At 37.2% G+C, this 14,082-nt stretch overlaps 5 protein-coding genes across 5 annotated transcripts; 1 reads left to right on the forward strand and 4 right to left on the reverse strand.

Moving 5' to 3' along the window:
• Positions 1-14: 14 nt before the first annotated feature.
• Positions 15-623, reverse strand: B0P05DRAFT_471492 (uncharacterized protein; the record flags this gene model as incomplete). The annotated part of the gene is made up of 1 exon (XM_051574621.1): positions 15-623. One exon carries the CDS (start codon positions 621-623, stop codon positions 15-17), a length of 609 nt encoding a protein of 202 aa, XP_051434276.1.
• A 2,419-nt stretch (positions 624-3,042) lies between these two features.
• On the forward strand, positions 3,043-5,514 carry B0P05DRAFT_129317 (fungal-specific transcription factor domain-containing protein). The gene is made up of 6 exons (XM_051573017.1): positions 3,043-3,181; positions 3,234-3,321; positions 3,376-3,437; positions 3,486-3,867; positions 3,909-4,595; positions 4,651-5,514. Exons 1-6 carry the CDS (start codon positions 3,179-3,181, stop codon positions 5,214-5,216), a joined length of 1,788 nt encoding a protein of 595 aa, XP_051434277.1. The 5' UTR covers positions 3,043-3,178; the 3' UTR covers positions 5,217-5,514.
• On the reverse strand, positions 5,262-7,082 carry B0P05DRAFT_544765 (uncharacterized protein). The gene is made up of 3 exons (XM_051578568.1): positions 5,820-7,082; positions 5,473-5,757; positions 5,262-5,416 (listed from the first exon to the last, which is right to left on the reverse strand). Exons 1-3 carry the CDS (start codon positions 6,949-6,951, stop codon positions 5,319-5,321), a joined length of 1,515 nt encoding a protein of 504 aa, XP_051434278.1. The 5' UTR covers positions 6,952-7,082; the 3' UTR covers positions 5,262-5,318.
• A 400-nt stretch (positions 7,083-7,482) lies between these two features.
• B0P05DRAFT_129443 (uncharacterized protein) lies at positions 7,483-8,765 on the reverse strand. The gene is made up of 2 exons (XM_051573018.1): positions 8,562-8,765; positions 7,483-8,503 (listed from the first exon to the last, which is right to left on the reverse strand). Exon 2 carries the CDS (start codon positions 8,454-8,456, stop codon positions 7,527-7,529), a length of 930 nt encoding a protein of 309 aa, XP_051434279.1. The 5' UTR covers positions 8,457-8,503; positions 8,562-8,765; the 3' UTR covers positions 7,483-7,526.
• A 1,156-nt stretch (positions 8,766-9,921) lies between these two features.
• On the reverse strand, positions 9,922-13,313 carry B0P05DRAFT_511395 (uncharacterized protein). Its single transcript, XM_051575614.1, has 3 exons — positions 12,672-13,313; positions 12,467-12,613; positions 9,922-12,406 (listed from the first exon to the last, which is right to left on the reverse strand). The coding sequence occupies exons 1-3, from the start codon at positions 13,235-13,237 to the stop codon at positions 9,949-9,951; spliced, it is 3,171 nt and encodes a 1,056-aa protein (XP_051434280.1). The 5' UTR covers positions 13,238-13,313; the 3' UTR covers positions 9,922-9,948.
• Positions 13,314-14,082: the final 769 nt, after the last annotated feature.

A 14,082-nucleotide genomic window follows, 5' to 3' on the forward strand; every position in this document is an offset into this window, starting at 1 on the left:
ACTTTGCATCAGCATCAATTAGCATTAATCAACAATAAAGGACGCCAGTTAGACAAAAGGGTAGGTTCACTCTTTTTGAACAAAAGTACCATTCTTGTATGTTGCCATGTTTCAGGAAATATACCAGCAAAAGCATTTGACAAGACACATGCAAACAGCTTTGCGAGTCTTGGAAATTTAGAAAATAGGTACTTATAGACCTCAAAAGGAATGCCACCCTGCCTAGGGCTTTTACCAATAGGACTATACTTAAGTAGCTCCAATAGGTCATCCACAACGGGTGTTTCAGTCAACATGGAGGAGTCCACTTCAGTGAGGCGGACAATGGAGGGGATAGCAGACAAAAGAGTATTTAGAGCGCCCTGATCTATATCTTCGGGAGAATAGAAAGAGCTATAGAAGGACCTAGCTTCTCGAAGAATGTCATTTGTATCTGTGAAGAGTTCCTCTGCAGTAGAACTACGTAAAGTCTGTACTGTCTGTTGAGACTGTCGCCCTTTGATAACACCAAAAAAGTATTTGTTATGTTCTCCAAATTCATGCCACCTGGTAGCAGGGCGTAGTATATACTGTCTAATCTCCTGTTGTAGCAAAGTTTCTATCTGTTGATTCACCTCTTGCATTAGCGATGGAGACATTGGTCGTGAAGTGAGCAACCTATAACGTTGTGTTTGGGGTTAGTCAAGTTTCCGTTGCGTACGTTTTTTTATCCATGTGTTGTATACATACAGCTCCTTCATACAACTCAGTCAGTCATATTAAAGATACAACACCATCACAGAGTAAGCCTGATTTGGGTGTGGCGGATTCATACCACAGACAACACTACAAATATTTGTCGCCTTTGTATACATACCAACAATAAACAGTCTTAACTGTTGTCACTATCTATTCTAGTACACTCTGATTTAGGCCGCACTCAAAGAATGTCTATCAAGACATTCCAGTCATAATAAATATCTCACGCGATAGTATATAAAGAGAAATATCATAAGCTGAAATAAATCAGTCTTTTTAAGCCTTGTTTGGTTCGGATTACCTTTTATTATCCCAATCTTTCCTTGTATATAACACCATGACTAAATAATTTTACCACATTTCAATGAGTATCTCTCCATGTGTGTTATTTGCATAGCTACTGATGTTCTTAAAACCTTCAACTTTGCCTAATTGAGCAATAGCATCATAAGCATTCACAAAATGGGGAAACAAGCTGACAGAAAAGGAGAGAAGGACCGAACTACCAGTCAAAGCCTGTTGCACAATTGCAGAGGCTTCACGGTTGATAAGATTTGAGGCGAATACATCACTTTTGAATATTGTTGTAGACAAATATTTGATAGGCTGGACAGGAGCATTTTTCTTATTGACCTCAACAAACGTAAGTTGTTTGCCTCGATCAACAATTTGGCTCCAAAGCGGTGACTAGGAGTTCATATTTAACGAAAGAGCTAAAAGGTTTTAAGCAGATAGTTTTTATTGTTTTTGTCTAAACGACACACTCAAACTTTATAGAGGTATTGGATGTAAACGATACTTTCTCATCAACACAGTAATGGGATTATTGTTATTGGAGCACCGCCAAATTCAGACATAAATGATTGGATCGGTATATACATCTCTATTTTGCCGTTTCAATCCTGCATAATTTATGATTAAGACTATTTCGCGCTTACTGCGTCTACGATGTTTAAATTTGCTCGTCCAATACAATAATTTTGAAAAATACTTTTTCCAGATCGAAAATAATCAATGCAAAATCAAATGAGAAAACCTGCATCCTTTTTTTTTCTTTTTTGAAAAACTAAAATTCAATGAGACCTATTCAACCAAAGCCCTCAAATTCTATTCAACCTTACCCTCTAAATAATAATATACCTATTATTACTCAATATGAGTCTATAGCGCCCTATGGTGGAATACAGTCAAACAATAGGCCGGAAAAGAAACGTAGCAATAGAGCTTGGTAAGAAGATCTATATCCTTTGACTCTAATTTAATTGATCCAGCGACGAATGCCGCCGCAAGAAAATAAAATGTCAAAAGACAGAAGACGAAAGTATTTGCAAAAATTGCATTAGTTCAAAGATAGGATGTACATACAATATAAGGTTTGTTAGCAGTAATTCATGATTACTAAAGCATTTACACTGCATGTAGCTTAAAGCGAAGAGGTCCACCTCGAGGGTAATTTCTAATTTGTCTAGATATTTCATATACCAACATCTTGATCAGATATATAAATTTGTTAGAGAATCGACTTGAACACATTGAGGAATTAATCTCAGATATGTCTGGAACTTCAACAGCACAACACAGTTCATTAGAAGAAGTTAGAAAGAGTAGGAAAAAGATCAAGATAAATAGTTTTAAAGAAGACGAGAGTACAACAAAAGCGGTTATAGAAACAAAGTTACCGCCCGAGGGAAAGTTTGTGAGCGGGGAAGGCGTTCACTACATCTTATCAAAAAGACTCAGGTCTCTAAAAGACAGTGGTTTCGCTGCTCGTTATGGATTTGAAATTCAACACAGCGAAACTAGTGATTATTTTTATGTTCAGAAATCAATATCACCGAACGATCGCCGTGAACGTCAGATTCGAGAATTAGTGCATACTGGATTATTGAAACCAAACGAAACTGTCAAAAGCATTGATGATTGGATATTTAGAGTTGCAGGCATTGATAAAACTTTGAGTGATCAACTGCTTAGAATGTAAAAAAGAAAAACCGTTTCTTGTTGTACAGCGATCTCACTTTTTTAACAGTTATTTTGCTAATATCCATCCATTACTACCAGTTATCAACAAAACCGTTTTTTTTGGAAGAGTACCGAGGCATTCGCACATCATTTCCAGCCGGACCATTGTTAAATGCAGTCTATGGTGCTGCTGTACGATTCATTGAAAATAGTAAGCAGTTTGGCGATTCGGAATCACTCAACAATGGAAGACCATGGCAATATCCTCGCAATTTTGCGGAATCATTATTTGAAAACCTCGTCAGTTTCTTGAAAGGAAAGTATGCTCCTAGTTTGTCATCAATACAAGCTATTATTATAGCACAAAATCACTCTATCAATGTTCAAAGCTGGAATTCTACGTGGCTACTCAATTGTATTGTAAGATAATTTCTGTTTGGAAATTCACTTGTGTTAAATTAAAACACAGGCTATAAGAATGGTAAAGTAAAGAACACTTGGGAAATGCAACAGGTTTTTATATACGTGAGTAGAGTCAAGATATTGGGCTACATAGATCAACTGAAGGTTGGGATTTGTCTGAAGAAGAAAAACAAACTCGTAGAATAGTATGGTGGACAGGTAATCACGATGAATTTCAAATATTGCTTTCATTGCTCATTTTGTTTTCTAAAGTTTATTTACTTGACCGCTGGTACAGTGCAGGGACAGGACATCCATTGACTGTCTTTGATGAGGTAATCCTTTTTCTTTTGAATGCTCTTATGTTCATCGTATATAAATAGGATTGTGATGAAACTTATCCATCCGAAAATGTTAGCATGGATGTAGTTATGGACATTACGACAGAAGATGACCAGCATTTACCAAGATTTCCTTCGTTAGATCAAGATCTTGCTGATAGAGTAAAAGACCATTTCGTTCCTTTAAATCAGCCTTTCATTCAACTCTTAAAACTTTCCAAAATTTTGGGCCTCATCTTACAGGGTTTATACTCTCCTCGAGCTAAAAAACATAGCGAAAAATATGGAAGTGATGCTATTGTTGCTTATTTGGACGATGCATTGTCCAAATGGAGATTGTCTTTACCTCCGCTCCTACAAATAGCAAAACCAAAAGGAGAATGTTTTATTAACAAGACGTATATACCTATTGTTTCCCCTTCAAGTAAGAACAATACGATAACATACGATACTGATAACAGGTAGGTCTGCTTTCCTTATCCTATTATACTCTCTTGATTCTCTTGTATCGACCTTTTATTGAGCGGGTAAACAAGAAGAATAATGATATACTAGAAAAAGACAAGCTTTCCTCTCAAGGTTCACTTGCAATCTGTATCAGCGCAGCTATTCGAATAGTAGAAATTGCAGAAAGTATGCTTTATCGAGACTTTTTGATGTTCTCTTGGGGATTTGCTTTATATCCTGTATTTACAGCGGCATTAATTCATATCCATAACTGCTCAAGTTCCAGTGAAACAATATCTAAAGTTGCAAAGGCACATCTTGTTCGTGCACTGGCTGTTATTGATAAGCTGTGCTTATTATCTCCAATGTTTTTGGGCATGGCGCGCATTCTAAAGAAAATAGTTTCCATCAGTCCCTTCTTTAAAAATGATACTGAATTTCTAGCTTCTGTAAATTTTCAAAAGGATGCAAACCCTTATCTATCTTTCTCTGATCAAGAAGAAAAAGAAAACGAATCAATAAGCTTGCTGGAAATTGCCAAAAACATTAGTAATGCGGAGAGAATAGATCTGATCAAAAGCTACTGGTTTCCAAAAGACCAAGGTCAAGGAACAAATATAACAAAAGACAGATTGCAGCCAGAACCTGATATGGATTGGATAAAAGAACTGTATACACCATCTGAACAAACTGCATATCTACAAGGTAGTTTTGTTTCTTTTTTTTTATTGACTGTTAATGAATCAATTACATTCTGTAGACCCTTTTGAGGTCTTCGATACAAGTCCTTTAGGAAAAGAGCAGTACAAACAAAATATTTGTAATATGAATGCTTATTCCATCCGTCAATTTGGTTTATGTATGCAAGCACCAGAACTGCAACAACAACGACAACAGCAACAAAAGCAACAACAGCAACAAAAGCAACAACAGCAACAGCAAGCATTTGCTAATCTGCATCAACCCTTTAGCGGGCTTAGTGTTCCTTCTTGTTATGAACATCCAGCCACAAATACGTTGTTTGAGCTTGCAGACTTTTCCTTCCTTTTTCGTCATGAAAGATCAGCGAGTGATATGAAAACTTCCGCAGCTTTTATGAGCCAAGTTACTCCTGAATGGTCCATCAACAATCAAGCCGGATCCACTACCAATCAAGCCTCAAATAACGTGTCTTCAGAACAAATTTCTTCAATGGGAAGCCAAGATCCTCTGGCGCAGTTTAGACATAGACCGGATAATCCGTTTTGGGGAATTCCTAGTAGTATTGAACTTGAAGAATGGAAAGCTTTTGTTCTTCAATACCAACAACAAATGAAAGATATTTAATAAGATCATCGTTAGTTTATTGTTATCGCTTGTTTGTTTTTTAATGACACAAATTATTTTTTTTTATTAAATACAGTTGATAATAGAAAGAAAGGAGATTGATTAAGCCAAAGCAATTTGTGAAGGTTTGACAAAGATGCCTCTATTTGGAGAAGTGGTAAAATATCTTTTTCCATTTAGGAACCCATCGTTTGAGCCAACTAAAGTAACGTTATGAGTAAAATGCTGTATTATTTATGCAATAAAATAATTTTACCACTTCTGTCCAACTCCAGACCCAAGAAGATTTCATTATTATCACCCGATAGTTTTCCCACATACATAACAGTACCAATGGTCACTACAGGTCTATTAACCAGCTGAACTCGTTGACCAATTTTATAAGAGGCTTGACCAAACAAGATGGTGCTTAACCTTGAGCGTATCTTGCTTGTGTTCCAATGTGTATTCTTTTTCCTAGACATGGAATAAAATCTTTTATTTATAAACTTATTTTTTGAGTCATCGTCAGCTAATAATGCACTTGATGGTACAACCAAGTCTAAAATAAAATATTGTGTAAATAGCATTCATATGACATGTATGTGTTTCTGTTTCATCTACCTTGCGCAAGTTGTTCTATCACACTTTTGTCAATTGTGTTCAATTCTTTTATCTTGTCTAAGTGTTTGGCTATAAATCTTATCGTTTTGGTTCTTGCAGATTGCAGAATTTGTTTCACGGAGGGCGTTCTTTGAACTGAGTCTCGGCACATAAGACTCCGTACAATGCCTTTATAAAGCGAAACTACGTTACATTCATTCATTTCGTCCAGCACCGTGTTAAACAGATAACCCAAAAAGCCGAAAGAGTATATAATACCATCCACACAAGGCAATAGCTTTGGATATTGAGTGCAATAAAAGTCAAAATGATCTGCTAACAATCTGGAGCTAGCCTTTTGCACTTTTTTCTGTGTGGCAGCTAATAAAGACCAATGGCTTTGATGACTGTGTTTACTCAAGAAACAACCATGTAAAGCTTCAATAACATTGTTTTTGTTGACATGTTCTAAAAGTCTGGCTTCCAAATAAGCATGCAGTGAGTCGGTCTCTACTAAAAGCCAAGCCATGGATTCGCTTGACCAATATGTAGGCAGTGTCTTTTCTGGGTCTTGAATTAATAGCTTGAGAATTGAGTGAGTAAGCTGACTCAAGTTGGGATCGTTTTGGCTATTTGGACCAGCAAAAGAAAGCAGCTGAGGAACGAGACATATACAGCTTTCACAATAGCATATTAATCCATGTGTTAATCGAATGATATATTCTTTTATCGCTAAACACAAGTCATCCATGCCTAAATAGTCTGCTGCTAAATACACTGATTGTAGTTGGTCCAACTGTTCTGAGCTCCGATCACCCGATATTAATTCATTCATGTTGTCGTTTTCGTTGTCGTCTTTTATATGCTTAGTGTACATAAAGTAAAGTATGTCGTCTAAAACAGAAGCAGAAAAGATACCACGAGGTAAAAAAATAATAGAGGCTTCTGCTTCTTGAAATTGACTATCAAATATAGCATTAAAGTAATTGGAACTTGATTTCAAGATATCTTTATGACAAACTCTATGCGTCTTTTCAGGAACCGTTTTGATAGATGAGTCGGGTGTTGATGGATTTGAATTTGTTTGTTCACTTGGCCCTAAAGCAAGGATAACATTGTGTGTAGAATTTGATCCAAAAGATTGTTTCCGCATGAAAAGTTAAGTGAACGTATATAAATAGTATGTATAGAGAAAAGAAAAGAAAAGAAAAGAAAAGAAAAGAGGAGAAATATAAAAGTTTATATTGTATCTACCGTATGATCTTCAAATTGCCAATTTGGAAAACTCAGAGTGGCAAATAAAACTTTTGCAAAATAGACCTTGTCAATCTGCATAAGAGACATTAAAAAGGCCATTTGTCTAAGCAACTAGAAGAGAAACCGCTGGCTGAATGCTAAAAAGAGTTTCTAGTTGTATTAGCGAGGAAATTTCGAAGTGTGCTCCAGATAATCTAGGGTTTGAATTGTCTCTATCATCAAATTAAGTGTTACCGGAATGGAAACGAGCAAGTTGTCTTAATTTATCGTAAGTAATTGGCTTGGCAAGAATATCAGCGAGATTGAGCTCTTTTCTGTTTTTTGTAAGACGCCATACCATAGTGTTGTGTTTCGGACATCATGAAGAGGGATAAAAATCTTATCTGCTTTTTTCAAAATAATAAAAACGTATTGTTCACTCATTCGTATCGTGTTTCTTTTTTAGCTAATCTTCAAGTTTATTTTATTATCTTAGTTGGATTTCTTTCCTCGTGTATAGAAGTACCATGCAACTCCAGCCACGGCAATGATAGAGCCAAGCGCCACAATAGCGCCAATTGTATCGCTTCCCTCATTCTCATTGTTTGTTTTTGTACGCTTGACTCTTCTCTTCTTTTTCTTTTTATCTCCGCTACTATTGCCTGCATTGGCCGACTTTTTCTTTTGTTGTTTTTGCTGTTGTTGTTGTTGTTGTTGTTGTTGTTGTTGTTGTTGTTGATGCTCTTTGGTTAAATCCCAATCAATGGTAGTAACTCCGGCAGGAACGACCAAATTGCCTGTAGTGTCTAATTTGATGGCTCTTCCAAACCATTTGCCAGCAGTCCAAAGGTCTTGTTCTACACCCATACCATTAGCGTACAAGATACCAATATTAAAACAAGCCTGAGCATGGCCCAACAATGAGGCTTCCTTCCAGTATCGAATGGCCAAGTCCGGATCAACTTGTACTTCAGTTGCAGAATGCACCTTTTCGCCTTCAGGCTGTGATCCATACAAATAAATCAAACCGGTTTGGAAAGCTGAACTGCAGAAATAGCGCTCATCACGTGTGTGAGGAGCATGGTTGCGCAGCTTGTTCTTGGGAATATGCTCCATATCTAAAAGCGAGAAATCAATATCAATTCGAGGTGCAGTGATTGTCATGCAACGGTTATAGTAATAAAGTGCATTTTGATAATCTTTTTCAATATCTGCTTCAGGCAATCCAGTACCATAAGAAGTGCCGACAATATAGCATGCAAGAGGATCAGGACCATTGCTAAGCTCTGTACCAGGTTCATGTTGCTCACAATCAGCAGCACGCTTGTACCATTCAAATGCCTTTTTACTATCTTTTTCGGGAATCTTTTTAGCAACGGTAGTTTCCTTATTTGTCTCGTAAATTCCTGCAGCCTTGATCATTGACTGTGTATGCCCTCTTTCTGCTGCAGACAAGAAATACTCGAGCGCTTTCTATAAGTGTAATCTGTTAGCTTGACAGTTAAGCACTAAGATGAATTCACTTACAATAAGATCTCCCATACGAACTTCAAACCATTGGCCCAATAAATAAGATGATGTCACATCCATAGTATTTGTCTTGTTGTAAGGCCCAGAAACTGGTACTGCCCATTCAGCAACATCATCCTCTTTTTCCAAATGAATTGTCAGAATCCTGTATTTAGGTTTCTTGAGGTGAGGTGGTGTAGCAATAGCAGGAGGAGTGTGAAGAAGAGTAGGCGAGTTTGGCTGCGAAATACTATCTGTATCTGACATGGTAGGTGAATTGGTTGTCTGAGCCAAGAGCTCAGACATTTCCGAGAGCCCTGTATCAACTGCTGCAGGCAAAATCATAGAAGAGTTGGGTGAATGATTGGGTGAAGACATAAAAGCAAAAGAAGAAGCAATAGAAAGACTGGGTGAAGCTGTGAGTGAAGAAAAAGGTGACATACTGTTCTTTTCCAACTGCCAAAGCGACTCGAAATGGTTGATAGGTTGAAAGAGTTTGGCCTAAAAAGTCGTAAGAGTCAAGTCTTTATCATAGTATGTATATGAACTACCTGGAAAACAGGCTCTTGACCCTTAAGACCTGCTGTAAGGTATTGTCTTTCGATAACAATATCCAAGTCCTTTGCCTTTACAGACTCGGGAACCAAAAAAGAAATAGTAACCTGGTCGTTACTTTGGCTCCATACATAAGTGTTGGTTTGAAGCTGTTCGTCGTTCTCTGTCATATCACCCCGGTTTTCAATTGAGTAAGACAAAGATAAAAAAAATGAAATGAAAAGCAAATGTTCTCAATTCAAGTCACATTAAGTTGTGACTTAGTGTACTATTTTCTTTGCATAAATGCAGAAAAAAATGTTGTGCTCCACTCCAACCATGAACAAATTATGGGCTGATGTGACTCTTTTCTCAATATATGTTGCTTGTCTGATGAATTATTGACAAATATATTCTACATTACTATATCTATCTACTGACAAAATGGGATGACTACTTGGTTGCAGCCCCTCGCTCAATTATTATAATACCAATATGACTTGTAGACATTGTGTGTATTGAAAATGCTCTTATAGCTCTTTCAGATTCAACATAAGTGTCTTTTTCTTTTACAATTGCAGTTTGCGTTGAATTGAAAATTAAGCGTTTGTGACATAAATACTGCTGTCTTTGGTAGTACTCATGCCAGTCAAAATTTTATCTTTTAAAGCCTGAAGAGAGTGTGGATAACTAGAAACTCCCTCACATCGCCCTTTGGCACTGCGTTAACTGTATTATTTTGACCCTAAAAATAAACAAACAAAATGTAAAAGAGAACGCATTCACCCTGTACTCTTATTTTTACAGAATCATATCTTTTAATCCTGAGACATTTTCAGTTCAAGCTAAAAGAAAAATTGTAGATTTTTATTTATGCGAGAGGGTTATAAAAACCAACGGATTGCCAGTGAGACAAGTATTTGCTGAATAAGTTTGCATCAAGAACAGGAGAATCATTGATTGTAGGAGCCAAAGCGCTAGTCTTCTCAGTCTTCCAGACAGGCATCTTAAAAAAACTTGTAAAATTGGCTTCATAAAAGGACATGAGACGATAGCAAGGGTTCGATTGGTCCTTGGATAAGGTTTGGATCCATTCTACAGGTTCAACAATGTCAAACTTCATTCCAGAGGCCTTCATGGCTTGAAGAACATCGTTCCAACTAATAAGATGAGGGTTCACAATGTGATAGATATATTGGTTCTCTTGAGTGCAAGCATGAGCAGTACGGAGCATAATATCAACGATAGTAGCAGCAGCATAATCAACACTGATCCAGTCAACCACATTATCTAATTTGGGCATCTTTTTCATAATAGAGCCACCACCAACAAACATCATGGGATATTGTTCAGTAATGTTCCAAACACCATTCACAGAGTCGCCACAGACCTGTCCAACACGTTCAATGTAACAAGGAAAATTCTTTTCAGTAGTCAAATAATCAAAGAGCTTTTCAACGATAAATTTAGATTGAGCATAACCCATTGGCATACAAACATGAGCGTCCAAAGGCAATGGCTCCTCTGCCACTTCGTCACCAACAGCAGCACTTGCAGAAACACTTGAAATGAAATGTACATGCATAGGATTGACTTGATGGTACGCAAACTTCAAGAGATTGTAGAAAGGCTCAATACATTCCTTGACATAATGATCAACAGGCATATTAAAGTCCAGTAGCCAGGCACAATGCTGAACAATAGTAACTTCATTCCTAAGTTGGTCGTAAATTTCTTGTCCAAAACCAAGAAAAGGTTCACTAAACTTCATGGGCAAGACTTCTACACGATCTGTGTCCAAGAGTGATATATCAAGAGAACGAGACTTGAAAGCATCCAAAAGACGTTGGCGTAACTGCTCCTTTTTGCCACGGATACAACAGTAAACCTTCTTGACACTAGTATCTTTCAACAAGTCACGCAACATAAAAGAGCCAAGTGAGCCAGTAGCACCAGTCAAGAGAATAACCTTTTCTTTCTTTTCATCGTATTCGTTGCGAGCAACAGAAAAGTCAGCCTTGGCTCTCTTAATATAAGTCATTGTCAAATCTTGTGTTTGTTGATAACGCTTTTCAGTTTGTTCAGACATGTCTTGTTCTTTGTCGTTCAACAGAGCTTCACGCATCAAGCTGATGCTAGGATTTTGGAACAAAAAGTTTTGAGGTACATTATCAAAACGTTCAGCAATCTTGTTACGAAGCTGAATCGAGGTAAGAGAGTTAAGGCCAAGATCAAAGAGCGATTGAGAGCAATCGTTTAATTGAGACTTGTCTAGATCCAATACCTCAGCAGCAGATGTCAACAAGAATTCTTCTGTTTGTTCTAGAGTCCAAGTAGAAGTGTCAGAGTTGGATTTGTCAGCATTGCGTGAAGGTCCTTCTAAGAAGTTTCTATAAAGCTTTTCGATTTCATCCTTGAACATGTCATGAGCAACCTTTCGCTTCACTGTGCATTTATCAGTTGAGGGTAAAGACTTGCTGAAAGGCAAAATCTTAACCATTTGAGGCAGGACTCGGCTGTGGCTAGGACATTCAACATTAGCTCGCTTGATAGCTTCATGAACACCAGCAATAATCTCATCAGGACTATAGTTTAGAGCATGCTCAGTATCAAGCTCAATTAAAGCAGCGGTACATTGTCTTCCTTGACCAAAAATTGCTACTTGCTTTACCAAATTGCTTTCACGGATAACGGCTTCCATAGGAAGAGGGTTGGTCTTTTCGCCGTTCTCCAGAACCAAAGTATCGTCGCGACGACACAAATAGATATAATAACCAGGATTATTAGGATCTTCCTTGAAGAGATCATTGGTATCATAACCACCATCAGGACGATTTCCCACATTAGTAGCCAAACTAGGACTATCACCACGAAAGTAGAGATGCTTCACATCAGGTTCTGAGGGATCGTTTGTTTCAAACACGCCATAATCATTGCCCTGAGGATCTTTGAGATACGTTCTAAGAGAGTTCCAAGCAGAATTTTGAGGTGAAAGATCAGATGTCATGATGACACCAATTTCAGTTGTTCCATACAAAGTAACAACGTTGATGCCTTCCTTACGAAGCCAGTCACCAGACTCTTGCTTAAGAGCAGCACCACCATAAATAGCAAATTTAAGACGTCTCATTGAGCTGAAGTCATTTGTCGCTTTGAGAAAAGGAATCATCTGTTCAAGAATAAGAGGAGGAGCACCAAAAGCAGTGACATTATTGCTTTTAAGAGCATAATCAATGTCCTTGTTAGAAGCAGGTAGCTTTTCCATAAAGACTACACTACCACCAACAGCAACCATACTAAAGTGAGTGAGAGTACCAAAGAGATGGAAACTACACAAGTTAAAAAATGAGTATGAAACCAAGATAAAGTAACAGATCAAAATAACTTACAGAGGGCCACAGGAAAGCATAACATCTTCATGGGTAAGAGGATCTAATCCTTTTGTAGTGGCAACGTTGGCATTGATGGAAGTCATCATTTCAAACAAGTAGCGGTTGCTAAGATAAATTGGCTTAGGGAAAGCAGTAGAGCCAGAACTACGGCAAAAAGAGAGTTAATATGCGATGTCTATAAAAGAAGAGTATATAATATTACCTGTGAATAATCAGAGCATCCTTTGTGATATCTTGATCAGAGAATCGATAATCAATGATTTGCTCATGGTTGGAAGGAAGAGCTTCATCGGCAAGAGTTTCAATATCAAGAGGCTCAACAATAACTAATTTGACATCACCGACTTGATTTATAGCATCCTGGGTAACATCGCTGTACCTAACATCCGCAATGATGAACTTGGTCTTGGTTTTCTCTAGCAAATTAGCAATAGCAGCTTCGGAATTGCGAGGGGATACAGCCATCATAGTACGGCGTAGCTTTAGTAAAGCCAACATGACAATAAGATAATTGATGGTATGTTCGCTGATATAACCAATAACTTCAGTGCTCTCTGCGTACTCCTTCCATTTACAAGCCAAATTGGTGGCCATACGATCAACTTGTGCATAAGTCAGAGTCTTGTACAATTTGTCCTTAGAGAGGTAACGAGCAAATACTTTGTCTTGATGAAGCTTTGCTTGATTGTTCCAGAGGTTTACAAATGCTTTGAAATGTTCAGTCATTGATTGACCTGAGGTAAAATCGACGTCTGTAATAATAGTCATTGTATCGAAATGATGATGAATGAAAGTCGTATTGATTCACTCCCTATATATACTTTTTCAACCTGGATAATATTTCACTTCATGCTCATTAAGTTGAGATAAGATTCATTGGACTAACATCCTTTATTAGTTAATGTTTGTTGCCGGTTAAACTTTCTACTTCCAAAATACTTAAAATAAAAAAAGAGCGCACATGTAAGCATTAAGGAGTTCTAATAAAGCAGCTGCTGTACATGCATCTTAACTAGATATGTGTTCATTATAGGAGTAATTTCGATCGGATATTTGGGGTTATACTTTTATACGTATTGCGCAAGACTCTTTGACGGCTCAAAGATTAACTTAAAAAATCATAACAAACGGCGGTTGTTATTATAGTTTAATTTCGCCAAAATTGGCTCATTTAATGTTACAACGGTTCCGTCATTAGCTGAATACTTCTGCGGAAACTAGAATATTTCGGAATTCTGCTTCATTTCCATGATAGGATTTATTTAGTAAATACTATCCATAAATTATTGTTAGAGAATATGATCAGAATCAATGCCAACAATCATTATACACAAACAATCTAGGAGAGGTGAATATTAAGATAAAGCGATTAGGTGTGACCGGTTCTATATGTCTTGACATTTGGCCCCTTTTCTAATTTTTGCATTGACGCTTTGTTGTCTTTAACATTATTCTAATTGAGGCCCATTCTTTTCATATGCTAACATACGTTAATTTACATCTGCTCGTAGATAAAAATTAAGCCCACATACGCCTCTAAATACTCAACAGGTAAGGACAAAAATGTTGTAATAAAAATATTGCAAGATTTTGTAGCTACCGGATATCAGAGT

Source organism: Gilbertella persicaria (assembly GCF_025201335.1).
Source record: "Gilbertella persicaria strain CBS 190.32 chromosome Unknown B0P05scaffold_23, whole genome shotgun sequence".
Taxonomy (NCBI): domain Eukaryota; kingdom Fungi; phylum Mucoromycota; class Mucoromycetes; order Mucorales; family Choanephoraceae; genus Gilbertella; species Gilbertella persicaria.